This window comes from Eutrigla gurnardus, assembly GCF_963514095.1.
Source record: "Eutrigla gurnardus genome assembly, chromosome: 20".
NCBI classification, from domain to species: Eukaryota; Metazoa; Chordata; class Actinopteri; order Perciformes; family Triglidae; genus Eutrigla; species Eutrigla gurnardus.
The window spans coordinates 23,055,467-23,081,009 of NC_139931.1; the positions used below are offsets into that span (position 1 = coordinate 23,055,467).

General features: G+C 43.8%; 1 protein-coding gene across 2 annotated transcripts in view; it reads left to right on the forward strand.

Annotated features, from left to right (window-relative positions):
- The window catches only part of smg1 (SMG1 nonsense mediated mRNA decay associated PI3K related kinase), a 117,600-nt gene that overhangs the window by 4,778 nt on the left and 87,279 nt on the right, over window positions 1–25,543 (forward strand). The window contains exons 4-14 of one of the 2 annotated variants that reach the window (XM_084036205.1): window positions 5,484–5,620; window positions 7,564–7,622; window positions 8,472–8,685; window positions 8,784–8,909; window positions 9,005–9,077; window positions 13,436–13,533; window positions 13,727–13,900; window positions 14,401–14,622; window positions 19,758–19,859; window positions 22,320–22,610; window positions 25,355–25,485. In XM_084036205.1, the coding sequence (XP_083892331.1) occupies window positions 5,484–5,620; window positions 7,564–7,622; window positions 8,472–8,685; window positions 8,784–8,909; window positions 9,005–9,077; window positions 13,436–13,533; window positions 13,727–13,900; window positions 14,401–14,622; window positions 19,758–19,859; window positions 22,320–22,610; window positions 25,355–25,485 (1,627 nt within the window). The remainder of the gene's footprint in view (window positions 1–5,483; window positions 5,621–7,563; window positions 7,623–8,471; window positions 8,686–8,783; window positions 8,910–9,004; window positions 9,078–13,435; window positions 13,534–13,726; window positions 13,901–14,400; window positions 14,623–19,757; window positions 19,860–22,319; window positions 22,611–25,354; window positions 25,486–25,543) is intronic. The other variant, XM_084036206.1, reaches the window with a different exon arrangement.

A 25,543-nucleotide genomic window follows, 5' to 3' on the forward strand; every position in this document is an offset into this window, starting at 1 on the left:
GCCTTTTGGCACCGCAATAATACACCTATTATACACTTTCTTTATAGTTCCCATATACACTGCTGATTTCTTAACACATTCGGTTAGAATATAAACATGAATAAAGACAATAAAAAAGAGAGAAAATAAAGCTAAAGATTAATGTTGTTTTTTTAAATTTAAATCTCAACACAAAGAAGAAGTCAACATAACCTAAATGGTTTAAAAAAACATAAAATGCTCGTCTTTGGTGATATTATAAGCACTGTTAAAGGAAAACACCACCGCATTTCCATACTGAACTATGTTCTGCTCTGATGTTAGACGAGGTGATACATACCTCCCTCTCCTCTGTGCGTGCACTCAATGGCTCTTGCGCGCACTCGGCGCAGCGCTAATTTGCTAGCATGTAGCATGTCCCAGTATATTCCTTAGGATCCAAAGGGGGGTGAAGTTAGAAGCGACCAAGCACTTCCACGTTGTCCCTATTTAAATACGGTTACGTGAGTAGTTACACGACCCAAGTTTGGTTACACAAAATGAAACATGCTAATTTTTCTAAGCGGATAACAAGGATAACTATCTAGTATGGCGGAATAACAACTGGAAGCACTTCGACGTCGGCGCAGTAATATCATCACTCCGCTCCCCCTCTTACTTCCGTCAATAGAACCTACGTGACCTGCACGCCGTCGCCTGCACCAGCTGTAGTAGTTTGTGCACAGTTGAGGAAGCATCAGGTTGTAGTAAGATAGTTTGTGAACAATCAAACATCATGGTTATAACGTGCATCGTACAGGGTTGTGAAAACAAGCAGAAGGTATATAGTCCCGTCATGTTTTGAGTGATGATATTACTGCGCCGACGTCGAAGTGCTTCCAGTTGTTATTCCGCCATACTATCTAGTTATCCTTGTTATCCGCTTAGAAAAATTGGCATGTTTCATTTTGTGTAACCAAACTTGGGTCGTGTAACTACTCACGTAACCGTATTTAAATAGGGACAACGTGGAAGTGCTTGGTCGCTTCTAACTTCACCCCCCTTTGGATCCTAAGGACAAGCTACATGCTAGCAAATTAGCGCTGCGCGGAGTCCGCGCAAGAGCCATTGAGTGCACGCACAGAGGAGAGGGAGGTATGTATCACCTCGTCTAACATCAGAGCAGAACATAGTTCAGTATGGAAATGCGGTGGTGTTTTCCTTTAAATGTTATAATTTCGCACTGCTCACTACTTCGGTTTGTGGCTGCCTGATGCAGAAATTCTGCGGGGGATACCGGTTGTGTTTCTGGTGCTTTTTTAACGATTCTGAAGGACCGCACCGACAGTAAAAGCACTGTTCCCAGCCTGGCTCTGGCCGTACTCGTTGCAGTAAGTACATAATGTAGAATCAAACGACTGGTTCTTAATACTACGCCCGACTGGACTGCCCGGTTCGTGGTTTCAGCTATCTTAAGGCCCCCACACACCGCCCAGACGTCCAACTGCCTTATCCGACCACTCTCCGCCCACTCTGTTGCCTCTCGTCCGACCCGTTTGGCAGAAAAGTTGCGTTGTACACACCGCTTCGACGTGCTTCCGATAGCACAGCAGCGTGTACGTTCTGCGCTTGCGCGAGATGCAATAAGCCTCCTTAACAGCGGGTGGCGCTAGTCTCGTGCCAGTACTCCAAAACAGGAAAACAGGAAATGACGGAACAGAGTGCAGATAAAAACAATGCACACACAGGCTGTGTCCGAAATCACTCCCTACTTTTGTAGGGGTGTCCGAATGTGTAGTGAGCATTACTATTCCCTATATAGTGCACTCAAAGTTTCCCACAATGCATCGTGAAAAGTAGTGTACAGCCGATGGTCACTAGCCGAGCAAATTTTACCATCATGCATTGCGCTGAAAGACAAATCGCGAAGGGACGAGAGGAGAGAGAGCAGGAAAAAGCGGAGGAAATATCAATAATCGTACAATAATAAATGTTAATATTTGTATTATTGCGGCCGGTGATAAGCGGCGGTTGGCGGCGACAGTTGGCGGTGGCTGTGGCGGCCGGCCGGCCGGCGATAAGCTGCAGTGGCCGGCGGCGGTGGCCGTGGCGGCCGGCCGGCTGGCGATAAGCTGCAGTGGCCGGCGACAGGCGGCGGTGGCCGTGGCGGCTGGCCGGCCGGCGATAAGCTGCAGTGGCCGGCGACAGGCTGCGGTGGCTGGCCGGCCGACGAGAGGTGGCGGCGGGGTCTTCGTCCGTCAAAAACCGTCACTCAAACCAAAGCGCCGTATGACAGTCTGAAAACTATAAAGATGCGGCGATGAGGGACAGATTGTGGCGAGCGATTGCCGAGGAGTTTGGGATCGGGGACGGACTGCAACCTGTTCAGGTCTGGTGGATCGCGGAGATGTGGGGTGCCGGTAGTGCTGCAACCTGGTCCTGAAGTCCACCTGGACCCGATCGGGATCGTTGAAAATAAAAATAGCAGTGAGGACGATGTAGTGATCGTCTCATTATTGAAAATTATTTTTTTCTCAAGAAATGAGACGGCCACGGAATCCCCTTATTGCTGGAGGACTCGTTCTTTTGGTTTTGTAAATTTTCGCAACGAATATGTATTAAAAAATAATTATCCTGGTAATTTCTCTGCTTGAGACTTAAGAGCCATTGGTGGAATCTGACACATATTAATTATGGTCAGGACAACGTCATCAACGGCACCGAAAGAAATCCCCCGAGTAGTGTCCGAAAGTGTTTTTTCATTTTGCCCTTGAGTCCACTATATAGTGCCCTCCATAGAACTACCCTATATAGGGAGTAGGGAGTAGGGAATGATTTCGGACACAGCCACAGTCTTGGTTCAGTATTCGTTCGACTCGAGAAGACCTTTGTGGACTAAATACTTGGCATTTCTGGAAAGATGACTCTGGCTAGGGTGACACTCGCGTTGTGTGCTCTCGGGCTCATTATTTTACGAAGACGTCGTCTCAGTAGGGAACGAGTAATACGGAGAAACCATCGTCACTTCCGCCCCGCCCACACACCGCCATTGGATACTCTGATTCTCTAGCACACTGCCAATCAGAGTATCCAATGGCTCAGACGTCCAACAGCCCACCTCCTCAGATTTCGCATGCTCAGTCTGATCAGACAACGTCCACGCGGCTCCGAAAGCTTCCGACGCAGCTGTACACACCAAACATATGTGTTCCCGACCTCGTCCGAGCCTCTCCAAACGCTTCAGACGTCCAACGGTTGGGCCAGTGTGTTCCTGCCTTTACAGTGCGAGGGGAGACGGGTGTTACGGGCACACTTTAAAAATTGAAAAAATTATTCATTTTGGAAGCTCAGGTCACTCCGCCTGATTACTTTTCCTCACAAACATTCAGAGAAAAAGAGACTGGGGTCAGAGCCAATCAGAGACCTAGGCCCGCCCCTACTCGGCCTCTGATTGGCTCAGACCGTGGTGATTCATCTCTGTATGCTGGGGGGGGGGGGAAACATTTTGCTACACACGTAAACAGACCAGCTGAATGTTAGGCGTACAGGTGCAACCAAGGAACATATTTACCCACACTTCACTGATTTTTGGTTGCATGTGCGCCCTAAATGGTCACTCTGGAGATCCTGACACGTTACTGTCAATCTCATAGAGCTGCATTCACTCTGAATAGCAAGTCAGAGATCAGCTGGTTCACTGTAGTGCTCGCTATGCTCCGAAAAAAAACAAACAATGTTGTGATTTTACTGCAATACAGAGTATGCTGAAGAAGCGACGATTGGTTAAAAAGTCCCAAGTTGTGGTTTGTTAAGTCTGTCCGTTAAAATGATACGCAAATAACTTTAACGGTTCCATACTATGAAAAACAAGTTTTCTCTGGTCTCTACACCTATAAACTGGTCCTCCCTGAGCCTGTTCGTGTTAGCTTGTATTAGAGGTGTGCATCTTCACTGCCCCCACGATTCGATTCGATTACGATTCACCAGTCTACGATGCGATCCGATTCGATTCTACGATGCAACTCGATGCATCTTATTGATGCATCTCGATGCATTTCATCTTCAATTTTCTATATTACCACACATGGCTTTTTCATCAATTAACACAGTCAGATAAATATGAACTCTTTATTTAGAAAGCTGCTTTTAAATTCAGATGTAAACAAATTGCACATGGTTTGTTACATTAAGTTGTAAAGAAAAATATAATTATTAGCCAAGCCTACCAACATGCGTTTTAATTTTAATTCCTCAAAAATAAAGTGTTCTGTAAATTAAAGTGCAAAAAAACACCTTTTTTCCACAATACAGCAGCTCAAGCGCACTCCCTGAACGTGGCAAACATGACTCTCGGAGTCTGAACTCAGACACAGCAGACAAAGCTCTGCAACATAGTTCATGACGCTATAAGGCCGTAAATCCTTCGCTATGAAAGCTCCTACACACCGAGTTATCCTCTTGGCTCTCTCGGACTTGGATGGCAACTTTCTCACGGACTCGTTGATCTTTGGCTGTGCTGGGTCAATAGTTGTCTTTCCGGTGTGACCAGAGGCTAACATTAGCTCATCGTGCCATCGGCTAATGTGGTTCCTCATATTAGTGGTGTTACCGAAGTATTTGATTTTAGCGTGGCAAGTTTTACAAATAGCATGGGTCTTGTCCAGTTGTCGTCGCGTCTCAGCAGCTTCATAAAATCCGAAATGTTCCCAGATATCCGCTTTTAAATTGTGTGGATTTTTTTTTTATCGCGCATCGGCTACCGCTACTGCTTTCCTCCATGTTATGATGGTGGCTTTACGGTGTTCGCTCGCTTGTCCGTCCTTCACCAATAATGCAACTTGAACTTAACAACTTTATTGTCCAGCAGAAACGGGAAACGCCATAAAAATCGATTATGTGACGTTACTGCATCGATTCAGAATCGTCCCATTAAGCATCTCGATGCATCTTTGAATCGATTATTTTCTGCACCCCTAGCTTGTATGTATGTTATCCACTTCACATCTGCTCAGGACTGCTTCAGTAACGAGGGTCGGTACAAAGCTGGCTTTGCCTCGACACTGACCCTCGTTAAAGGATCTGTCCCAACCATATGGGACCCAGCAACTTCACCTGAGCCACATAGGCGAACCATAGCGATGCATCCACGTAAACATTGCTAATGACGTAGCTGCTCCGTTAACACTGAAAATAACGTTGCCTCGGCATGAATACGTCAGCGACCCTTTGTACCACGGACAGTCTCATAGTTTGGTTCGGCCTCTTTTTGAAACGTAACATACTAGGAGAGAATCCATGAGGAGAATCTCTACGCTGATTGGCTTCGTGTCAGAGCGTCTGACTTTACATGTAACTTGGTCGCGTGGAAAAATTGTGTCACGTTTGGTGTGAACACCCCTTAACTAAGCTTGGTGGATGAGACCCAATGTGTGTGACTTCGAAGGACATGTGACACTAAACCACATGAACCTGCAGCATGTTACGTTCCCAAGCATTAATGTAGTCCGTTGTTGCTCCTGTTCCAGACAGAGGGATGGCTCACTCAGAGGAGTCTCGGCTGGCAAACCTCCTGCGCCGAGTGTCCAGGGAGGATGATCGCGACCGCAGGCTGGCCACCCTCAAACAGCTGAAGGAATTCATCAGCCACGGGGAGAGCAAAGTGGTCAGTCACATTATCTTCCTGTTCCTGCTTTCTTCTAGAAATAAGGTTGTATCTGATGTCACAGTTCTCCCTGTATATTGGAATCAGTATCCCACAATTGAAATGTAGTCTGCAACTGATGGTCGTGTGTGTGTGTGTGTGTGTGTGTGTGTGTGTGTGTGTGTGTGTGTGTGTGTGTGTGTGTGTGTGTGTGTGTGTGTGTGTGTGTGTGTGTGTGTGTGTGTGTGTGTGTGTGTGTGTGTGTGTGTGTGTGTGTGTGTGTGTGTGTGTGTGTGTGTGTGTGTGTGTGTGTGTGTGACCTTGAGACGTTTTCAAGAAATTTCATTCAGTTCTTCTAGTTGCCGAGGTCGCTTATGCTAGCTAGCGCAAGTCAATCGTTCTTAGCTAGCATGGCATTAAAAACAGTCTTGCCCACTCCACAGTAGTGTTGTCACGATACCAACATTTTACCGACAACATTGGTACCGGTACCATCATGTGTTTCGGTACTTTTCCATACTTTTTCAAATAAAAAGTGAACGCAAAAAATGTCATTACTGACTTTATTTTAATAGAAAATCTTAGAACAATAACATATTAATCAGCAAATAAAATAAAATACCACAAAGACAAGCTTTTCTAATGCACACAATTTTAAAAATGTTACAATATAAATACAATAATATAATATAAAATATAATAATATAAATAAATCAGCTCTTTTTTTTTTCTTCCAGAGCTACTTTTGTTAAGAGTGAAGGGCGGTGGCGCTTGCTTTTAGCACTGAATGTGGCTTTTTTTCCCTGAGTAAATGACCTGTCGTTCCCTGAGCTCAGTGTGCAGGTCTGGGGGCTTGTCCTTTAAGTGTTTGGATAAGTCGGAGGTGTTTCCGCCGTTAGCCATGCATGTTTTAAACATCGTTTACACAGTGGTGCATCGGCGTTAACTGCCTCGCCTTGCGCATTTGTTTTAAGCTAAAGTACGGCCATATCGCACTTCGCGGCGCTGGTTTGTCCGCAAGTTGCGGCGTGGTGACGGGTGCGGCAGCCATTCTCCTCTCCGTGCTTCGCTCTCGCGCTCTCTCGCGCTCTCTCGCGCTCTCTCGCGCTCTCTCGCTCGCTCTCTCTCTCTCGCGCTCTCCAAGCTTTCCTCCTGCTCCGTTTGTTGTTCCAGTCTACGCTGCTCGCTAACTTGCTAGCGGTTTCCTCCGGCTTGCCTTTTATCTCCCCAAGCTGCGGCTTGCTCCTCGTCCTCTCAGCTGTAGTTACAACACCGGTACCGGTATACCGTGCAACCCTACTCCACAGTGCACCCGAGGCAAATCCATTGTAACGGCAGACTATCGATGTACATATGTGTTGATAGAATTTTGCATTTGCAACCTTGCATTTTTAAGGATTTATGTCCCAGCAGCAGCATGTCATACTTCCTAGTAGGCTATGGCAGCGGCGGCGTGATATCACCTAGCACTTATAAGTTACCGGTTCTATATTAGTTTGTTTGTTTAAAATATTATTCAATCAACACAGATATGTACATCGACAGTCTAGTGTTTAAATTGATTTGCCTCGGGTGCACTGTGGAGTGGGCAAGACTGTTTTTAATGCCTGTCTAGCTAAGAACCATTGACTTGTGCTAGCCATAGCATAAGCGACCTCGGCAACTATAAGAACTGAATGAAATTACTTGAAAACGTCTCCAGACGTCTCGAACACACCGGCTCACTTGGAAATTAGGTTTCATGTACAAAATTCCGAACTATCCCTTTAAGGTCCATTTAGAGTACAAGAGACCAGAAAGCAGGGGATGCTTTAGGGGCGGGGCTACCTGCTGATTGACAGGTCACTACCAATACAGTTAGCTACTAAGATGACTGGTGGCAAAACCACCTGCATTTTGTCGCACAACCCTGAGTTCTATAAGGACAATAAACAAACCTTGAACTTTATATTCGTCCCTCACAGACGCTGGTCAAACAGCTGGACACCGTCCTCAGCTCCTTGAATGACATTTTGAATGAGAGGTAAGAGGAAGCTGTGTTCCCACTCTAGGTTTATTGGGCTGCATTCTGAACATGGAGTATTACTGGGATGATACTGGTTCCCGTCACTAAAAGCCAATGGGATTTTAACGTTTCATTAATTCAGAAAAGGAACTCTGTGGCCAAGACAAGGTCATGGTACGCATTTTATTTAGAAAGATAGCCTCACAAAATTGTTTTAAATGCAATCGATAGTGCAGTCCACGTAGGACTGTAAACAAATGTCAGTTAGACATTCATTGATGTATTTGTGAGAGTTTCGAGTGAATTCCTGTGACTCGTCCTCCTGACGTCGCCGAATCCTAAATGGAAGAAACAAATGTTGTCTCCTGTCTCTGTGGTCCCCCAGAGTTCCACGATAGTAGCTCACATTAGTCCAGAGACCAGACCAGACTATGTGGAGAAACCAGAGATAAGGACATTTTAGACATTGAGCAGGACTACAATACACTCATAATTTTCAGTGTCCCACCATCACCAGGAGCAAGAGTTATAGCGACTGGCGAGATAAAACTGCCTTAATAGGATTTTAGGCAGAAATCTCGAGGCATCAGTCATTTACATCCACCGTTTGCTCTTCCTGTAATATGGAGTGCAACCAGCGTCATCATCATCATCGGAGGTTGTTGCTGGCCAGGCTAACACGCTGTCGTTCTCAGACATCTTAGGGCTTAGGGAACTTAAATGCATCGCTATAGCATTGACTGTACTTTTTTGTTAAGTGAAAATGTATTTCGGCATCATTGTTGATGGTATGATAGGGCACAGCCCTAGCGTTGGGTGTGAACACAGCATAACATGTGTTCTCTGTCCCGCTGGTGTTGTGTTCAGCAGTAAGCTGCTGTGGGAGTTGCGTCAGGACGCCGCAGCCTGTCTGGGTCTCCTCTGTACGGTGCTGAGCTACGAGGCTGAGCGCATCTTCAAGTGGCTCTTTGTCAAGTTCACTTCAAGCAGTCGTGACGAGGTGAAGCTGCTCTACCTGGTGGCAGCACAGTGTGCTTTGGAGGCAGCTGGAGAGAGGAAGGCTTTCTCTCACATCATGCAGGTAAGGACAGGTGATCTCTGCTCCTTACACACATAAAGATGCAATGTGTACACTGACCGGTGGCAAGGGCAGCATGTGACTGGTCTCTTGTGTGTCAGCTGGTGATGAGCAACTTGCAGTCCATCCTGGAGAATGTGGACACACCAGAGCTACTCTGTCAGAGCGTCAAGTGTATTCTTCAGGTGGCCCGCTGCTACCCGCATGTCTTCAGTACCAACTTCAGGGTGAGTGTTTTAGCCGTCGTTGGTATCCTCAGACATGTTGGTATACATGTCTGAGGCACGCAGGTCAACAACTACAAACTGTGTTTTCCCCACAGGACACAGTGGACATCTTGGTGGGCTGGCACATTGACCACACACAGAAACAGGCTCTCACTCAGCAAGTCTCAGGTAAGTTTCTTATTGCCACTGATGGTTTTTTGGTGTTCACATTGCAAGCATTTTGGCACCATCTGCTGGTAAAAAAGATGCACTGACATTTGTGTCTTGTCACCCTGGTTTTACAATCGTGTGAAATGCTTTAGCTAGGAGGCTCCTTAAAAGAATGCTAATAAATAGTAAATAATATGGAATGACTGAATAGAAGAAGCTGTAAGTATTCACTTAAGAAAAACAATCAAGACAATGGGCCTCATTCACCAGTATCTTAAGTTTATTACATTTGTTCTTGAGAAAGGTTTTAAGAAAAGTCTATGTTGGATTCAAGACATGTTCTTAAACAGCAGAAATGTTAGCACCTGTGTTCTTATCTTGATGAATCCCACGTCTTCCTAAAAAGAACACGCGTTCCTAATTGGCGAATGTAAAAGCCCCACCAATGCCCACAAAAAGCCATGCGACTGTAAGGCTGTGTGCACACACAGAACTAGAGAAGGAAGTAAAGAATGTTGAAACGTAAATCTAAAGACTGTGCTGATAGCGATATATTGTTGCAGTTTCTAAGTTACAAATGTACTTATTGTAAGTCGCTTTGGATAAATGCGTCTGCTACATGCCCTAAATGTAAATGTAAAGACGAGGGACAACCGGACTCCGTAAGCAAAAGCTTCAGTGGTTCTGAAGTGGACGAAGTCGACTGCTGCAGGAAGTGAACAGTAAACGAGCCGTTTTATTCTGTAGCGTGGGTAGTCGATCTAAAATAAGTCTAAACCAACATACATGGGATATTGTTACTCGTTCAGCGGATGCTGTATCCGGAGAAGGAGCACAACCGATGAAGTAAAGAAATGGTTTGATGTCAAATCTGAGGCAAAAAGAGATCTCCAAACACAGAAGAGAGACGTCGAGGTGGAAAGGCTGCTCAGTTATCGCTTTAAAAGTCTGAGACACTTAAAGAAATGAATACAAATCTATAACAACAAAGATCAGGATTGTTGTCCGGTCCTACATTATTAAGCAACTGTAGAATTTGAAGAAAACGCGAATTATTTTGCACAAACATGTCAGCACTTAAATATGCGCAAGTGTACTTTAGACTGTGCGTAGGATTTTATCCACAATGCCTACTGCTGTGCTGTTGATGATGACTGGGAACCCTTGTCCTTTCCTGTAATCCACAATGACCTCCTTGATCTTTGTGACGTCAGGAGAGAGGGGCAGATGAGAAATGCAACCATTCTGCTGTTCCTTGTCCATAGTGTCCTACAAATGTATGTTTGTAGGCCAAGAGGACGTCGGCATCACACTGGCCCCCTCCACAAATACACAATGGCATTCTTCCACTAGATTATTGTAGAAAATAATCTGTGGCAAACGGACAATTCTGATCCCTACATCAGAAAGATCATTTGTACTCATGAACACTACTTTGATTTTTGATACGTCACGGTCACATGAGCGCGGGCATAAACAGCGATGCTGGAAAGGCAGACTAGTCTGCATGATGATGTTTAGCCTTCCCATTTAGAACGTTAAGAAACTCACCAGAGGGCTATTTACTGATGTTCTTTATATTGTGCAAAAGCACAAGTATACAAAATCCCTTTCATACACTCCTCCCTATCTACTGTCCAGGGACTTCTATGTAGAAGACTATATATTGAGCTCATCTGTAAAATGTAAAAACACTAAAGTAATTTTTTTCTGCTTTGTTAATTACTCACTGCTGTCTCTCACAATTGAAAAATGTCAGATCAACAGCAGCTGGTGGACCATCATAAATAAAAACGCATATTTTGTTAATTTGTTGTAATTTATGTTCCCCTGGTAAGCAGTGGTATCACTTATGTCTATGGCTTGTATTGTAAAAGTTATTGTACAATTGTATTGTGTTTGGGAAGAACCAAAGGAGGGTTATACATTGTCAATGTGGAGGCAAAAGTACTTTGTTACCGTCTGTGTTTATGATGCAGTGCTCTACTCGCATTAAATATATCAGTTTAAGGCCACAACTCATGTATTTGTCACAATCGCACTACTCTCTCATAATTAATCCTTCAGCGCAATGCATGATGGTATATATTGATCTGTTGAGTCCACTATATAGGGCAGGGCTATTCAATTAGTTTTCAATGAGGGCCGGTTGATGGAAATTATCCAAAATGAGGGGCTGGAAAAATATGGCTTGGAAATGATGAGCATCACATTAATAGCTACAGATACTGTAAAACACTGTGCATATATTGTCTTTATTTTACCAAGTAAAATATAAGTTATAGGTTTACTGAGACAGTACTGAGACATACAGTGGTGCAAGTGCTCGGCAGTGAGGGATGCGCGAATATTAGTGACTCGCTGCAAAGTTGGTTTTCAATGCATTTATAAAAAAAATTAATCCTGTCATCGCATCAGTTGTTTGTAGACCGGCAGTGTGCAATGGGAAATGGAGCATTTTTCCCGAACATAGATCAGCAGAAAAAAGTGACAGCGTTATTTCAAAAGCCTGGAGTCTCTCCACAAGTTGCGTGACTGTTTTATCTCTGCCCTGCAGCTCCGTATTGAGTTGCTTCAGGTGATGAAAGATGTCGCTCAAACGGCTGCGCGAAACTCGCCATTTTCCATTAGACACAGAAAAGTGTCTGCTTTTTTCTGCTTTGAATTACGGAGAAACGCCAGGATCACTTAAGTTAAGTTCACAAAATCGTTTCAACGCATTCCCTTTGCTAAGCCATCTAATGTTATTGTGGACGAACAAATCCTTGTATTGAGCTGACATTCTGACAACAACTGGCGAAACAGGCGATTGTTTTCCCTTTTTCGCTCATTTCTTTTATGCCGTATTGGTGCAGAAGTCACTGACGATGTAAGTTATAATTATTGCTACTGTGAAATTAATGTGGTGATATAACCTAGTTCTCACTCCAGACTTCTGTTAAGTGTGTTTGATGAAGTCCTGCAATATCAGTGAGGAGTTGTTCCAGTTTGGCTGTCTTATTGTGGAAATGAAACATGGCTTTGTTGTCAGTTTAGAAATGTCGTGGTTCACTGTTATTGTTAGTGTTTATTACTTACATCTATGTATATATGAGTATGCATATAGTAATTAAGCACATATATTAATGTTAGTTATCAGGAATAACTCAATTGTGTTTCTGTGTTTATTTCAGAAACTGATCTGTTATGCACCATCATACTGCATCGTTAATACGCTCATTTTGGCAGTAAAGACTGTAAACAAACTGATGACTACACGTGTTCTCTCACAGGAGCCCTGTTGTGGCTGATTTCCACACACACCAGTTACAGGGTTCAATACCCAATAAAGTCTTTTAACTCATCACTTAGTTTTGCACACAGGAGGCTTTGGTGGATAAGACAATGCAGCGATCTCCCCTGTGGCGCCACATCTGCCAACCTAGCGGACAGTCCCAGTGTACTGCCAGCCATCGACGGCGCACCGTCAGTAACCAGCATGTTGACACCATCCAACTCGAACTTCTTCTCTTTGAAAAATGAAATTACTTTTTCGAAAAGTATCTCAACGGCCGTGTGTCCATCCATTGGAATTAATCCAAGTAGATCCTCCTGAAAGCACTCGCCATCAAAAAATCGAACATAGAGGCACAGCTGTGCTACATCGCTGCTGTCGGTTGATTCATCAACCGCTAGCGACATCACCTCTGCCTTTCTGAGTTTGTCCAGAAGAGTCTCAAAAACATCTGATGCGAGGGTCTCTACTCTCCTTGATGTTGTCGTGTCAGAGAATTTTCTTGATTGAATCAATCACGCTGTTTCTGGTTTTCTCATCTGTAACCACCTCCTTAAACGATGCAAGCATACACTCTTTGATGGTCTCAGCATCTGTAAACGGCCTTTTCTTTTTGCCTAATATCCAGGCAACTCAAAGTGCTGTAGCTCTCTCTTGATCTGAACAAGCCAGTAAATATTCCTTTGTGGGCCGGATCCAGCCCGGGGCCCGCCAATTGAATAGCCCTGATAAAGGGTATAATCATTCTCAGCCAACATTCAGTACATACACTACAACTTAGAGAACTCCCTTTATAGTGAATAGTGAGTTATTTTGGACACAGCCATTGACTTTGAGATGAGGGACCAGGATGTGAAGAAATGCATACTCCAACAGCCACCAATGGGAAGAAATAGTTCAGCTCCGAATGGTGTGCTACAGTTAGGAAGTTACAGTTCAACTGATTTTGTAGCTGACGCACACATTCAGGACCCGAACCATGTTTTTACTCTCATGTTTCACCTACACAACTAGTGGTGGTATGTTGGGTTGTAAGGTACTGTACTTGAAGACATTCTGGTGCTGCCCTGCTGACACTCCTGTTCTCATTGTCTGTGTTCAGGCTGGTTACAGAGTCTGGAACAGTTCTGGGTGGCAGACCTGACCTTTTCCACCACTCTGCTGGGGCAGTTCTTGGAGGACATGGAGGCATACGCAGAGGTGAAGTGAATTCACGATCTCATGTTTCTCTGCAGCCACGCTCTAATAGCAGCCATCAGTGTTTACAACTCACAGGCTATGACAACACATTATATATATTGGGACAAACGTCAATATTTCTTCAAGACATGTTGTGTTAAAATGTGCAGATAAATGGAAGTGTTGAGGGATTCTGTGTCTGTGCTATGTTCAGGATCTAAACCATGTGATGTCAGGTGAGGTGCTGGATGAAGACATCCCCCCTCCTTCAATATCCCTACCCAAGCTGGCAGCCCTGCTGAGGGTCTTCAGTACGGTTGTCCGCAGCATCGGAGAGCGATTCAGCCCCTGCAGAGGGCCACCCATCACTGAGGTCTACGTCACTGATGTAAGCAGGGCTCCTCTTCCAAAACATAGTCTGCATGTTACACCCATGAGGAAAGCACTAGTAACATATGCCGGTAGCCATATTTCCTCAGGCAAACTCTTGAAATGTGGCAAAAAGAATCTGATTGGGTGCTTTACTATCAGCTGGTTTGGAGTGAATAATCTAGGCTGTAGTTTGGTTTAGGCTACGCTTTATGCACGGCTGTAATCTGCCATGGTATTCTGAGCATCTACAGGGGAAAATGCTTTGAGTGAAAAGTTTATTATTATTAATTAAATTATTAATAATAATAATACATTTTTAAGGATATTTAGTTTTAAGTTATTCCATGCCAGCTGGTAATGGTTATGTTTCATGCTGTCAGGAGACAAGACAAACAAAAAAATGTCTAAATGTATTAATGTGTTGCCAAAAGACGCAGTGAAATTTGTTGGCTGTACCCAAATCAAACCACCATCTTCTATGGTATCAGAATCACTTTCTGTTCCATGTCTCCTCAGGTCCTGAACCGGGTCCTTGGCTGTGTGACCACGGCAAAGCAGGTCCAGTTCTCTGAGCAGGTTCTCACAGCGGGGAACGAGTGTGTCGGTGTGTTGTTGGCCAGCGTGGAGCCCAGCGGTCAGCTGATGGAGGCCATCCTAGCCTATGGACTGGACCAGCTGGACTGCTGTCGGGCTTGTGGACCAGACTACAACCTGGCAGTGCTAAGCCTCGTCACTCTGGTAACTGATCACACCTGCAATAGGGCTGCATGATTATGATCACACAAGGAGCATTTTCAACAACATTTAGATTACAATTATTCATCACATTTATTTTTAGGGACAGAATATTTTAAGTGCACTTTCACATTTAAAATGATCAGAGCTCTGCATTAATTTCCATGTTGCGCTACATTCCTGCTAAAATAGAAATTAGAGTTGGGTATACCAGGGTATTGATTTGATATGATTTTCAATACCGTCATAAATCCAGATGCTGCTTTCTATGAGGCTGTATTGATGTGTTGTAGTGACCATCAGACTAGGGCTGAACGATTTTGGGAAAAGATCTAATTGCGATTTTTCTGACAGATATTGCGATTACGATTTGATTCACGATTTCCTTCAAATCAAGCTTCAGTGCAATATTCACAATGTACAGTAACATTAAAACATTGAATGCAATTACTCTAATGCAAGGACTAAAGTTAAAAATTGCTTCCAAATGAATTTATTAACAAGAAACATGCATGTTCATTCTTTAAAGTCCTTGACCAATGGCAGTTATTACAAATGAACTAAAAGAGCCATCTTTGACTGTCTTAAAATGTGCAAAAATCCTTAACTGTAATAATTTAATTGTAATCAAATACAAAAACTGTTATTGAAATAAAATGACCCTTCTAAAAAATATGTCAGATATTAAAATAGGTGGGTCATTCATTTATGGCTTACCACTTTTTCTTTACACTCCGCGTATAGCTGTGGGACGGCAACCTGTTAGAAGTCGGTGCGGAAGGGAATCGTATATCTGTCCAGCGTGCGGAGTAGGGCTGCAACGATTCATCGAGTTACTCGATTATGAAAATTCCTTGAGGCAAAACATCTGCCTCGAAGCCTCGTTAAATTCCTATGACGTGCCTATGTGCAGGGATCCGATTGTTCCACACGGACCGTTGTTCAGGAAGCACACCAGCGCGTCATACACAGTCATTCATTCTGAATTTAGTTGGCGCGATGGCGGAAAGTCAGCCTCAGAATGTCCGTAAACGACAGAGTATCGGGGCTAAACAACGGTATCCTGCTTGCCCATGTGAGCGATTTATTTCTGACAACAAACGAATGCGTAAAGTTGTAAAATATGTGACTAGATGTCTCCTCGTCTCCGTGGCGCATTTCTCCGTTTTGTTTATGTATATCGATCACTTCTCATCCGCCATCTTGCGAGTGACGTATAGAGTTACGTTTATGCATCGGACGCTCGTATTGGCTCCCGTAGCAGCTTTTACAGCCAATCGGAAAGCCTGATTTACGCTTGGCTGTGAGTTGTTGTGTTTGCCCAAACGGACGGAGGAGTTCAAAGCAGAGAAAAATACGGTCAAACAGTTACTGTAGTGATAGAGAAAGCTAAATACATAAATGGCACAGAAGAAGAACACTATATACACACATATTTAGGGCAGGGAGAGGAAAGGGCCATTGCTGGCAAAACAAAACGTAAATTAAATGTTATCCATGTTTTATCCAAGTTGATTTAACTGTATTGTTGTTAAATTCTCACTGGCACTTAATAAATGGGCTTAGTTTTGGAGCCAAATTTTGGAGTTGGAATGAATACCTCTGTTTATTTTTTTTTAGAAATGCTTGATCATTTTACAGCCACATCATTTTCGTTATGCATTATTTGTTTTGGTTGTTTAAAAACGCAATTTTTTTTTATCCGATTCCTCGATTAATCGATCGATAAAGTGCTAAATTAATCGATTACAAAAAGAATCGATAGCTGCAGCCCTAGTGCGGAGGAGGTTTTTAAATCCGTCTTTCCGGTGTCTTCCGCTGCTCTTATCATACGGAGTTACACTGGCAAAAGATGCTGTAATTGTAGTCTGTTTGCTACAGTGGGCCTGATCATCATAGTCACCGGACTTTTTACCGGCCTTTTTCGTCATGCACGCGCCCTGCAAATGTCTGTGGTGATTTTTCAAGTGCCGGTGTTGTGCCGTAATCAGCGCCCCTGCCGTGAAATGCACCCTCTCGCGGGAGATTATATCACCGGTATATATTGGTTGTGTTTCCGCTGGATGTCGCAACTTTAGCGCCACAGGTTTTGCACAGTACCTGTTTCTGGTGCACGTCTGCAGCCTCAAACCCGAAATACTCCCAAATGACGGACGTGCTGTTTTTCTTGGCGATTAAATCCCCTAACTCCGCTTCTGGTCCAGTTGAAGTAATTTATGACTAATTACAAATACGGAGCAGGTTAATACTGATTGGTTAGCGTGACCTGTTCACGAGTAGTCTGATTGGTGAGCTTGGCAGGATGGTCGGGAGACGGCATGTGTAAAATAGTTGACAACAGATCCTGGGTGAGTCAGGAGCGCTGCAAAAACCGCAGCTTTGGCGATCACATGATCGCGTTGTCTGAAATCGCAATTTCAGTCAGAAAACGATAAATCGTTCAGCCCTACATCAGACGCCACCAGAGGTCAGTGTCTCTACAGGAATCTTAGCTCAGAAAGATGGAGACTCCAGGGTTGTTCACACCAAACGTTACTTGCACGAGTTTGGTCGCAGGATCAGTTTTAATTGTTCGCGTGTTCATTTGTGTTTATTCACGTGCCGGGCTGGATGCGCCGGACAGGAGGCAGGGCTTAACTCTGGACCAACTGTGTAGACACTGACGATGTTTCCTCATTCATGGCGAAATAACAACTATTGCTGCTTTGTACATTGTTCCAACCCAGCTCGTCAAGGAGAAGAGAAGTGACATAAAACTAGATGTATTTGTTGATTTAAAGTTATTTAATTAGCAAGAAAAAGGAACGTAAACAAAATACAAACAACTGAGGCAACTCTAAAAAAATATAGGGCCTGGGAGTGCTGGGAGGGCAGATTACTACAACTAACAGAAACAAAAGAAGAAAATAAAACCTCCCTGTCTCTTTCCAAAACTTTTCAAACCAGCACTCCTGCACCTTATGGAACTGACAGAGGGAAAACTGCAGGTGTGTGTACTCACTACTGTACTTGGACCACAGACCGCTTGGTCACCATTACTGATTCACTGACGAGTAACAACACGAAGGGACTTTCGATGCTGATTGGCCTCGCGTCTGAGCTTCACATTTGTCCCAATGAAAAATGTTGCATCCAACGTGGCATTCACGCAGCAGAATTCTTGTCACGCCAATACAGGGGTCGACAAACGTACTTTTAAAAACTTTAAAACGCTCCAAGCACTGGCCCGGTGGGGCCAGTGAAAAATGTTCACACCGCACAATAGCCGCGGAGCGGAGCTCGCTTCCTTTCGGCGCCCTTTTTATAGTGTAGTTCAGACCAGACGCGAAGCGCTGCGATCCTACGTGCCTCACTCGCGCCGTGCAGCGATCGCTTGCAGTCTGGTCTATTTTTTGTGCGAGCCGTGAGCGATCGCGTCAATTCTGGCAGGAAGTCACACAAAGAAACACAAGACAATCCAGTCAATTTTCAAAATAAAAGCAATTTTCAAAATAAAATACCGCAAATGACAAATGTGATCATATTTGTGTATCTAAACAGAGTAGAGAGATGAAAACAAACAAGTTTATGAACAGAAGTGTATGATAACGCATGCTGTATAACTACGGAGGCTTGAAAACGCAGATCTGCAAGCACATGTGTCCCATTTGTGACACACTGTAGATCGGCATTTGAATTATTATATTATTATTAATAACTTGGAGTTATTATGATACAATTATTTTCATAATCTAATGATAAACACTTGCTTTATACAAATTATAGTAGCTAGTTTTTTATATTTATGATGAATACAGGCAGGAGATGTGAGTTGTGAGTCAATGCAGAGGAGAAGGCTGTTTTGAGCTGGTGGCAGTCAGGGCTCAGAAGCAGACGCCCAGGATATACTGCCTGGGCATCAGGAGGGGGGAGCAAAAAATCAACCAACTGAGGAGGAGATGGAGGAAGAACTGATTGTGCTTGAGTAATGCAGCACTGTTTGCACTTTTGATTAATGTATTTGCACGGTTTGACCTCAGTACTGCAGTATTAAAGTAAATGTTAATTAAAATTCTTATTTTTCATTATCATGGGGATGGATTCCTGGGCCAGTGGTTACAATGGTGGGGCCAGTGATCTTCAAAATTTCCCTTATTGTCTACCCCTGCAATATGCGACAGGTCGCGTCTGTGCATTTACCTTACATGTCATTTGGTTGCAACGCAAAATTTGTGTTACGTTCGGTGTAAGCGCCCCTTCATTGTTTCCATCTTTTGTTGCCTCAAAAAGCTGGTAGTTTATAGTCGGGATGTCAGTTTTGGTTGATTTTGCTGTGACATCCGTGACAGCCCGACCCAGAATCCCGCTGTGTCCTACACAGTCATCCACAGTCTTTACAGTCCTAAATTGTCTAGATGGCGCGGAAGATCTGAATGAACACTGAGAGGTAATGAGTGGGATGGCCTATGGATTAAAGCCTACGTCATGTCCACATTGTGTACCCGTGCATGAGCGTATCGTACTCAAATCCACCTCTTCCAAGCGTGCCGGGGCTGAGGAAGCATACTGTTGGAGCGCTCACACTTGTCAAACAATCTGGACTTTAGGCTCCATTGTGCACCCTTAAACCCTCTGTCAAACATTCAGGTGCTTGGATTTTTTTCTAAGTGCCTCTAAAAACAGAGTTTTCAATTTTGAGCTGAAGGTCGCCTGCAGACAGCTCATCAAATGGCCAAGATAGGAGAAGGTCGAAGTTTAAGGAACATTTTAATTGAATGTTATGTTTTATTTGAAAAGCAAGTACATCTTGATATTGTGCAGCCTGTTTAATAAAAGGACTTGGTTTTTGTTATTTCTTCATGGGAAAAAATAATAGATTTTTGGTGCATATCACCCAGCCCAAGGGTGCCGCCACCAATCAGCTGAATTTTGTTCCCAATTAGCTGATATTGGTTGTAAATGGTGTGTCCAGTTATGTCGCTGGGTGCTGTGGGACTCTGTACCACGGAGATCCTGTCTTAACAGCACAAATGTGTAATAAATGAACTCAAACTAATCTATAAATAGACTTGAATAACTGGGCAAATGTGCCCTTGTTAACCATAACTTTTTCTGTATAATTTCAAATGTTAAAAAGTCATTTTAACATTTTCTTTCAGATTGTGGACCAGATTAACACAAAGCTGCCTGCTTCTTTTGTTGAGAAACTGTTGGCACCAGACTCCCAGCTGCTGATGCTTCGCTTTCATCGAGAGAAAGAGGTGCGTATTGCTTTAACGGTTCATGTGTTCTATGTAGTAAATACACTACCAATTTGCAACCTTTGGTTTGGTTTCTGAAAAGTGAAACCAACGCTGTGGTGCCTTAAACTACAGCATTAGCTTCGACTCCTGGTTGCAAAAAGAAATCCGATAGCATGGAGGTCTCAGAGAAAATTACCCTACTTCTCTCTTGATTTATTATCTCATTTTAAACATGAGTTTATGGTCTTAATCTCTAGTTTTGGTTATGGTTATGGTTGTACATGCGGGACAGAAAGACAAGTGGGTTATGATCCGTGAAGACTACAACAGGACTGGACCAGACTTCAAAATACTGAAGTGCCGAAAGCAAGGCAAGGGTTTCCTTTGCAATAGTGGAGTAATTGAATTACACCAACACAAAGGGAGGCTGGAATTCGGCGACAGCATGTACATGTTCTGGACGTCCCAGATACACCAGGAAACCAAATACTGTCCAGTCAGTTCATAACTTTACCCAGAGGTGCTCGGTGAATTTCATGGAGCTGTATCCAGTGTGAATAGCAGGCCGCAGCCTGGTTCACTACAGCGTTATGCGCTAAAATAAAAATAAAAACGATGTGATTTAATTGCAATAAATGAATAAAGATCATGCCGAAGTAACGACATAATGATGACGATAAGTAAATAGTAGGGGTGTGACGAGATCTCGTACCACGGGATCTCGCGAGATTAAAGTCGACGATATTTCTCTTCGCGTTAAAAATCCGTCTCGCGAGATTTGTGAGCTATACATAGCTGAGGTTTTACAGACAGCTGTTACTGACTGGGAGCTTGAAAAACCCAACCACGGCATCGCTTATTGTTACCGACAATGCAGTAATATGGAGGTGGCCGTGCGCGACGCGGGATTGAAGTCGCACATCTGTTTTGCGCACACTATAAATCTTGCAACCCAAGCTGGCTTCGGTGTTCCCCGCGTCGCTCGTTTACTCGGGCGGGTGAGACGTGTGACTGCTTTTTTTCATCGTAGTTCAGCGGCTACCGCGGTGAAAATGTCCAAGCAGAAACGGCTACAATTGCCATCACACAAGTTAATGACGGGCACGTTGGATATGCTGGCTCGTTACCTTGAGTAGCAAGCTGCCATAGCAGCATCACCAGCCCAGAGATAAGACAAAACTCCCGAAGCATTGATACACTTGACAGCTGCGATGTCGGAGATGCTGAAGATGCTGTAGTTGCAGCATGTTGTTCATGACATACTTGGCACTCTGTATTTATTGACAAAGTAGAACTTTGATTTGGTTTTGCACATATTTACACTTGGGAAAAATAAATATTTTATTTATTTTATTTTAACTTTTATACATTTTAGTTTCAGTTTAAATTTGTGAAAGAAGAAGTTTATTAAAAGCTCATGCTTACATCATGCATGTAAAGAGTTATAATAAACTATTTCAAAATGCATGTGCAACTCTGTTAAATTAAAGTCTGTTAGTCCAGTCATATATTTTGTCATTGTAGTTTTCTTAAAATCTCGTCTCGTCTCGTTCTCGTGAACCCAATATCGTCTCGTCTCGTCTCGTGAGCGGAGTGTATCGTCACACCCCTAGTAAATAGTGTGATGTCATGGTTTCTGTCTGGAAGATGAAAGGCAAATAACTTTTAAAATGCATGTTTTTTTTTTATCTCGCTCATCAGTTTGGTTTGGTCTCTGTATGAAATTTAAGATACTATCGTAGAGCTCCGGGGGACCACAGACCGCTTGGTCACCATTACTGACCTAGTTTTCTCTTGTTTCTTCAATCCAGCATGATGTTCATTTAGTATATAATGGTCAATGTAGAGTCAAACATACCAGAAAGCAGGGGAGCTCCACCTTCTCTCCAGCGCATCTAGTGTGAGTGACGTGAATGAACACAAATTATCTTGCAGTCAAACTTGAGCGAGTAACACAAGTCAAAAATGTTCTTTGTGTTTGGTGTAAAGGCACCTTTAGACAGCATCAGAGTTTGACTTGAACATTGTTGTAACAGATAAATGTATAAATATAAATATACTGTTTTCAGATACCAGATGGGGCCATTGGGTCATTACCCGATCCACATTCCAAACCACTTCGTGCATCTCTAATTTCAGCTATGTGTCATAGCTGAAGATAGTTGAAAACCCTATGTTACAACAGCTACTGAAGTTAGCCGATAAGGTTGGGCTCACAGTCATCCACTTCATTCATGTTGGATGGGTTGAGGTCAGGACTTTTATCTTTGTGCACAGGAGCATTTTCATATTGATACAGGAGAAGTCCAGATACAGATATCATTTCATGCTGTAGAATAAGATTTCCCTCCATTGGAGCTAAGGAACCCTGTCCAGGAAAAAGATAGAGAATGATTTTGATTTCTAACTGGGCTTTGGTTCGTTGAGGTTAAGTTGTATTAAATCCAATAAAAGCATATCATTTTGTCGCCTCCACAGGTGATGTCAGCAGTTCATGGAGTCTACCAGGCTCTGCTTAGCCTTAAAAACATCCCGATACTGGAGGCGGCTTATAAAATGGTACTGGGTGAGATGGAGTGTGCCCTGTCCAACCTAACAGAAACCTTGAAAACCAGTGGCAGGGCCCCCGCACCCTGCAACCCCTGTGCCAGCATCCAGCACCCTGCCTTTTCCTCCCTCGACCTGCCCCTGGAGAAGGCCCAGTTCACCCTGATCTTCAACCTCAGCACCCTCACCACAATCGGCAACACCAGGAACTCTCTCATCGGGGTGAGCCACCCTGCTTTTCCCTACTATTGACCACTAAAGATTCCACAGGTGGTGATGGTAAAAGAGACCACATAAACACCGTGGCTACCTGCTACAGGTGAGCTTGGCTGCCTCTCTACAATCGCTGGGCAGATCTGCTCTGGTTCTCCTCTCATGTAGTGGTTCCATCAGACTAGTGTTGTCACGATACCAACATTTTGGTACCGGTACCGGTACCAACATGTGTTTCGGTACTTTTCGGTACTTTTCGATACTTTTTCAAATAAAAAGTGAACGCAAAAAATGTCATTACTGACTTTATTTTAATAGAAAAAATTACAACAATAACATATTAATCAGCAAATAAAATAAAATACCACAAAGACAAGCTTTTCTAATGCACACAATTTTAAAAATGTTAAAATATAAACACAATAATATAATATAAGATATAATAATATAAATAAACCAGCTCTATTTTTTTTCTTCCAGAGCTACTTTTGTTAAGAGTGAAGGGCGGTGGCGCTTGCTTTTAGCACTGAATGTGGCTTTTTTTCATGAGTTTAAATGACCTGTCGTTCCCTGAGCTCAGTGTGCAGGTCTGGGTGCTGGTCCTTTAAGTGTTTGGCTAAGTCGGAGGTGTTTCCGCCGTTAGCCATGCATGTTTTAAACACCGTTTACACAGTGGTGCGTCGGCGTTAACTGCCTCGCTTTGCGCATTTGTTTTATGCTAAAGTACGGCCATATCGCACTTCGCGGCGCTGGTTTGTCCGCAAGTTGCGGCGTGGTGACGGTGGCAGCAGCCATTCTCCTCTCCGTGCTTCGCTCTCTCGCGCGCGCTCTCTCCACTCTCTGGCGCGCGCTCTCTCCACTCTCTGGCGCGCGCTCTCTCCCCCTCTCTCTCTCTCTCTCTCTCTCTCTCTCTCCAAGCTTTCCTCCTGCTCAGTTTGTTGCTCCAGTCCACGCTGCTCGCTAACTTGCTAGCGGTTTCCTCCGGCTTGCCTTTTATCTCTCCAAGCTGCGGCTCGCTCCTCGTCTTCACAGCTGTAGTTACAACGCGGTGACGTCACGTGGCGAGTTCGCCGCGCTGTTGCGGGCGCTGCCGGCGGCGCTGCAAGTACCGGTCCCGTCCAAATGCAATATGGTACCGTTTTAAATGCCTCAGTACCCCGGTACCAAATTAGTACCGGTATACCGTGCAACCCTACATCAGACTTTGTTTGAGTTTCCTGACTATGGACCCAAAATGTAGATTTTTTTGTTCCGCGAGCCTCTTAGTTATCACTTTTGCATTATGGCAAGGTGCTCCATCATGCTGGAAAAGGCAATGTTGGTAACCATCTCTAGATCCATCTCTATATCCATTCCTAGTTCTGTCTGTAGTTCCATCTCTAGTTCTGTCTCTAGATCCATTCCTAGTTCTGTCTGTAGTTCCATCTGTAGTTCCGTCTCTAGAGCCATCCCTAGTTCCGTCTGTAGTACCAACTCTAGATCCATCTCTAGTTCTGTCTCTAGATCCATTCCTAGTTCTGTCTGTAGTTCCATCTCTAGATCCGTCTCTGGTTCTGTCTCTAGATCCACCCCTAGTTCCACCCCTAGTTCTGTCTCTAGATCCATCTCTAGTTCCGTCTGTAGTTCCTTCTCTAGATCCATCTCTAGATCCACCCCTATTTCCACAGCTAGTTCATCTCTAGATCCATCTCTAGATCCATCTCTAGTAGGGATGCCAGGGTTCTCATTATAATATTGAATATAATATTGAACCATTCGGTAGGCCATGCACGGTTCGAAGCATTAGAGGAGAACTTGAACACAGCATGTGTTCACGTGCTGCAATGGGGAAACGCCTCCCTGCCGAGTAAATACTAGTGGTAAATCCGAGTCTGTGTCCTGACTCACGGATCTCTGGGTCAATCACCAAACTGATCCGGGTGACTTGAGTCACTTGAATCAATACCACCCATAGTATAGAAATCCTATCTGTAAAACACAATATATAAATACACTAAAATAAACGGAACAAGCCATTGTTGGTTGGGTGAAAGTAAGCATCAGCACGTTCACTTCCTACGGACCCTTAATAAAGCGCAGCTTTGTCCAAGGAATCAAACTTCTACCGCTGTTCCACTGAGAGCATACTTACAAATTGCATCTCTGTCTGGTACGTAACTGCAAAGTTAGACATCAACTGCATTTCATTGGTTCTGTACCTGTACTCTGCTAGTGACAATAACTTTGAATCTAATCTAATCTAACGTAGGCTCTGGAGCGGTCACTTAAAGTGTAGCAATGGAACATTAACTGTATATATTTTTCAGTCATTTTAAAAAGTGTAGCAATCAAGCACTCACTGTATGTTTTTCACTTATGACACAAAGTGAAGCAATGGAGCTGTATTGTTCAATTAGTTGTCCCCGGGGAGGCTACCACCACAAATAGAATCTGATTCTGTGGGAAACACTGTGGTGCAGACGCATTGTGATTTATCTTTCTATTCAAACAACAATATACAGAGAACATGGGAGCTTTGTTACTTTGTTTGGATTGTACTCTTTAAGTGGGCCATGACTATGTCTATACTGTTTGAGTAGTATTGTGGAAGTTATTTTGATACTAATAGAATTTGAATGTGTAGAGATTTTCTTGCAGTGTAACCGGTTGTAAACTACACAGCCGTCTGGGTCCCGTCTCCTTTTATTTGTCTGTATGTGGCATCAGGAGAAGATGAGCTGCTGTTTTCATGGTGAAGTGTCTCCTCTGTTTAGATGTGGGCGTTGTCTCCTACGGTCTTTGCTCTGCTCAGTCACAATCTGATGCTGGTCCACTCTGAGTTGGCAGTCTACTACCCAGCCATCCAGTATGCTGTCCTCTACACCCTCTACTCCCACTGCACCAGGTAATATACACACCTTTACTGTACTGTCACTTCACCAGCTAATACACTCACTGATTGA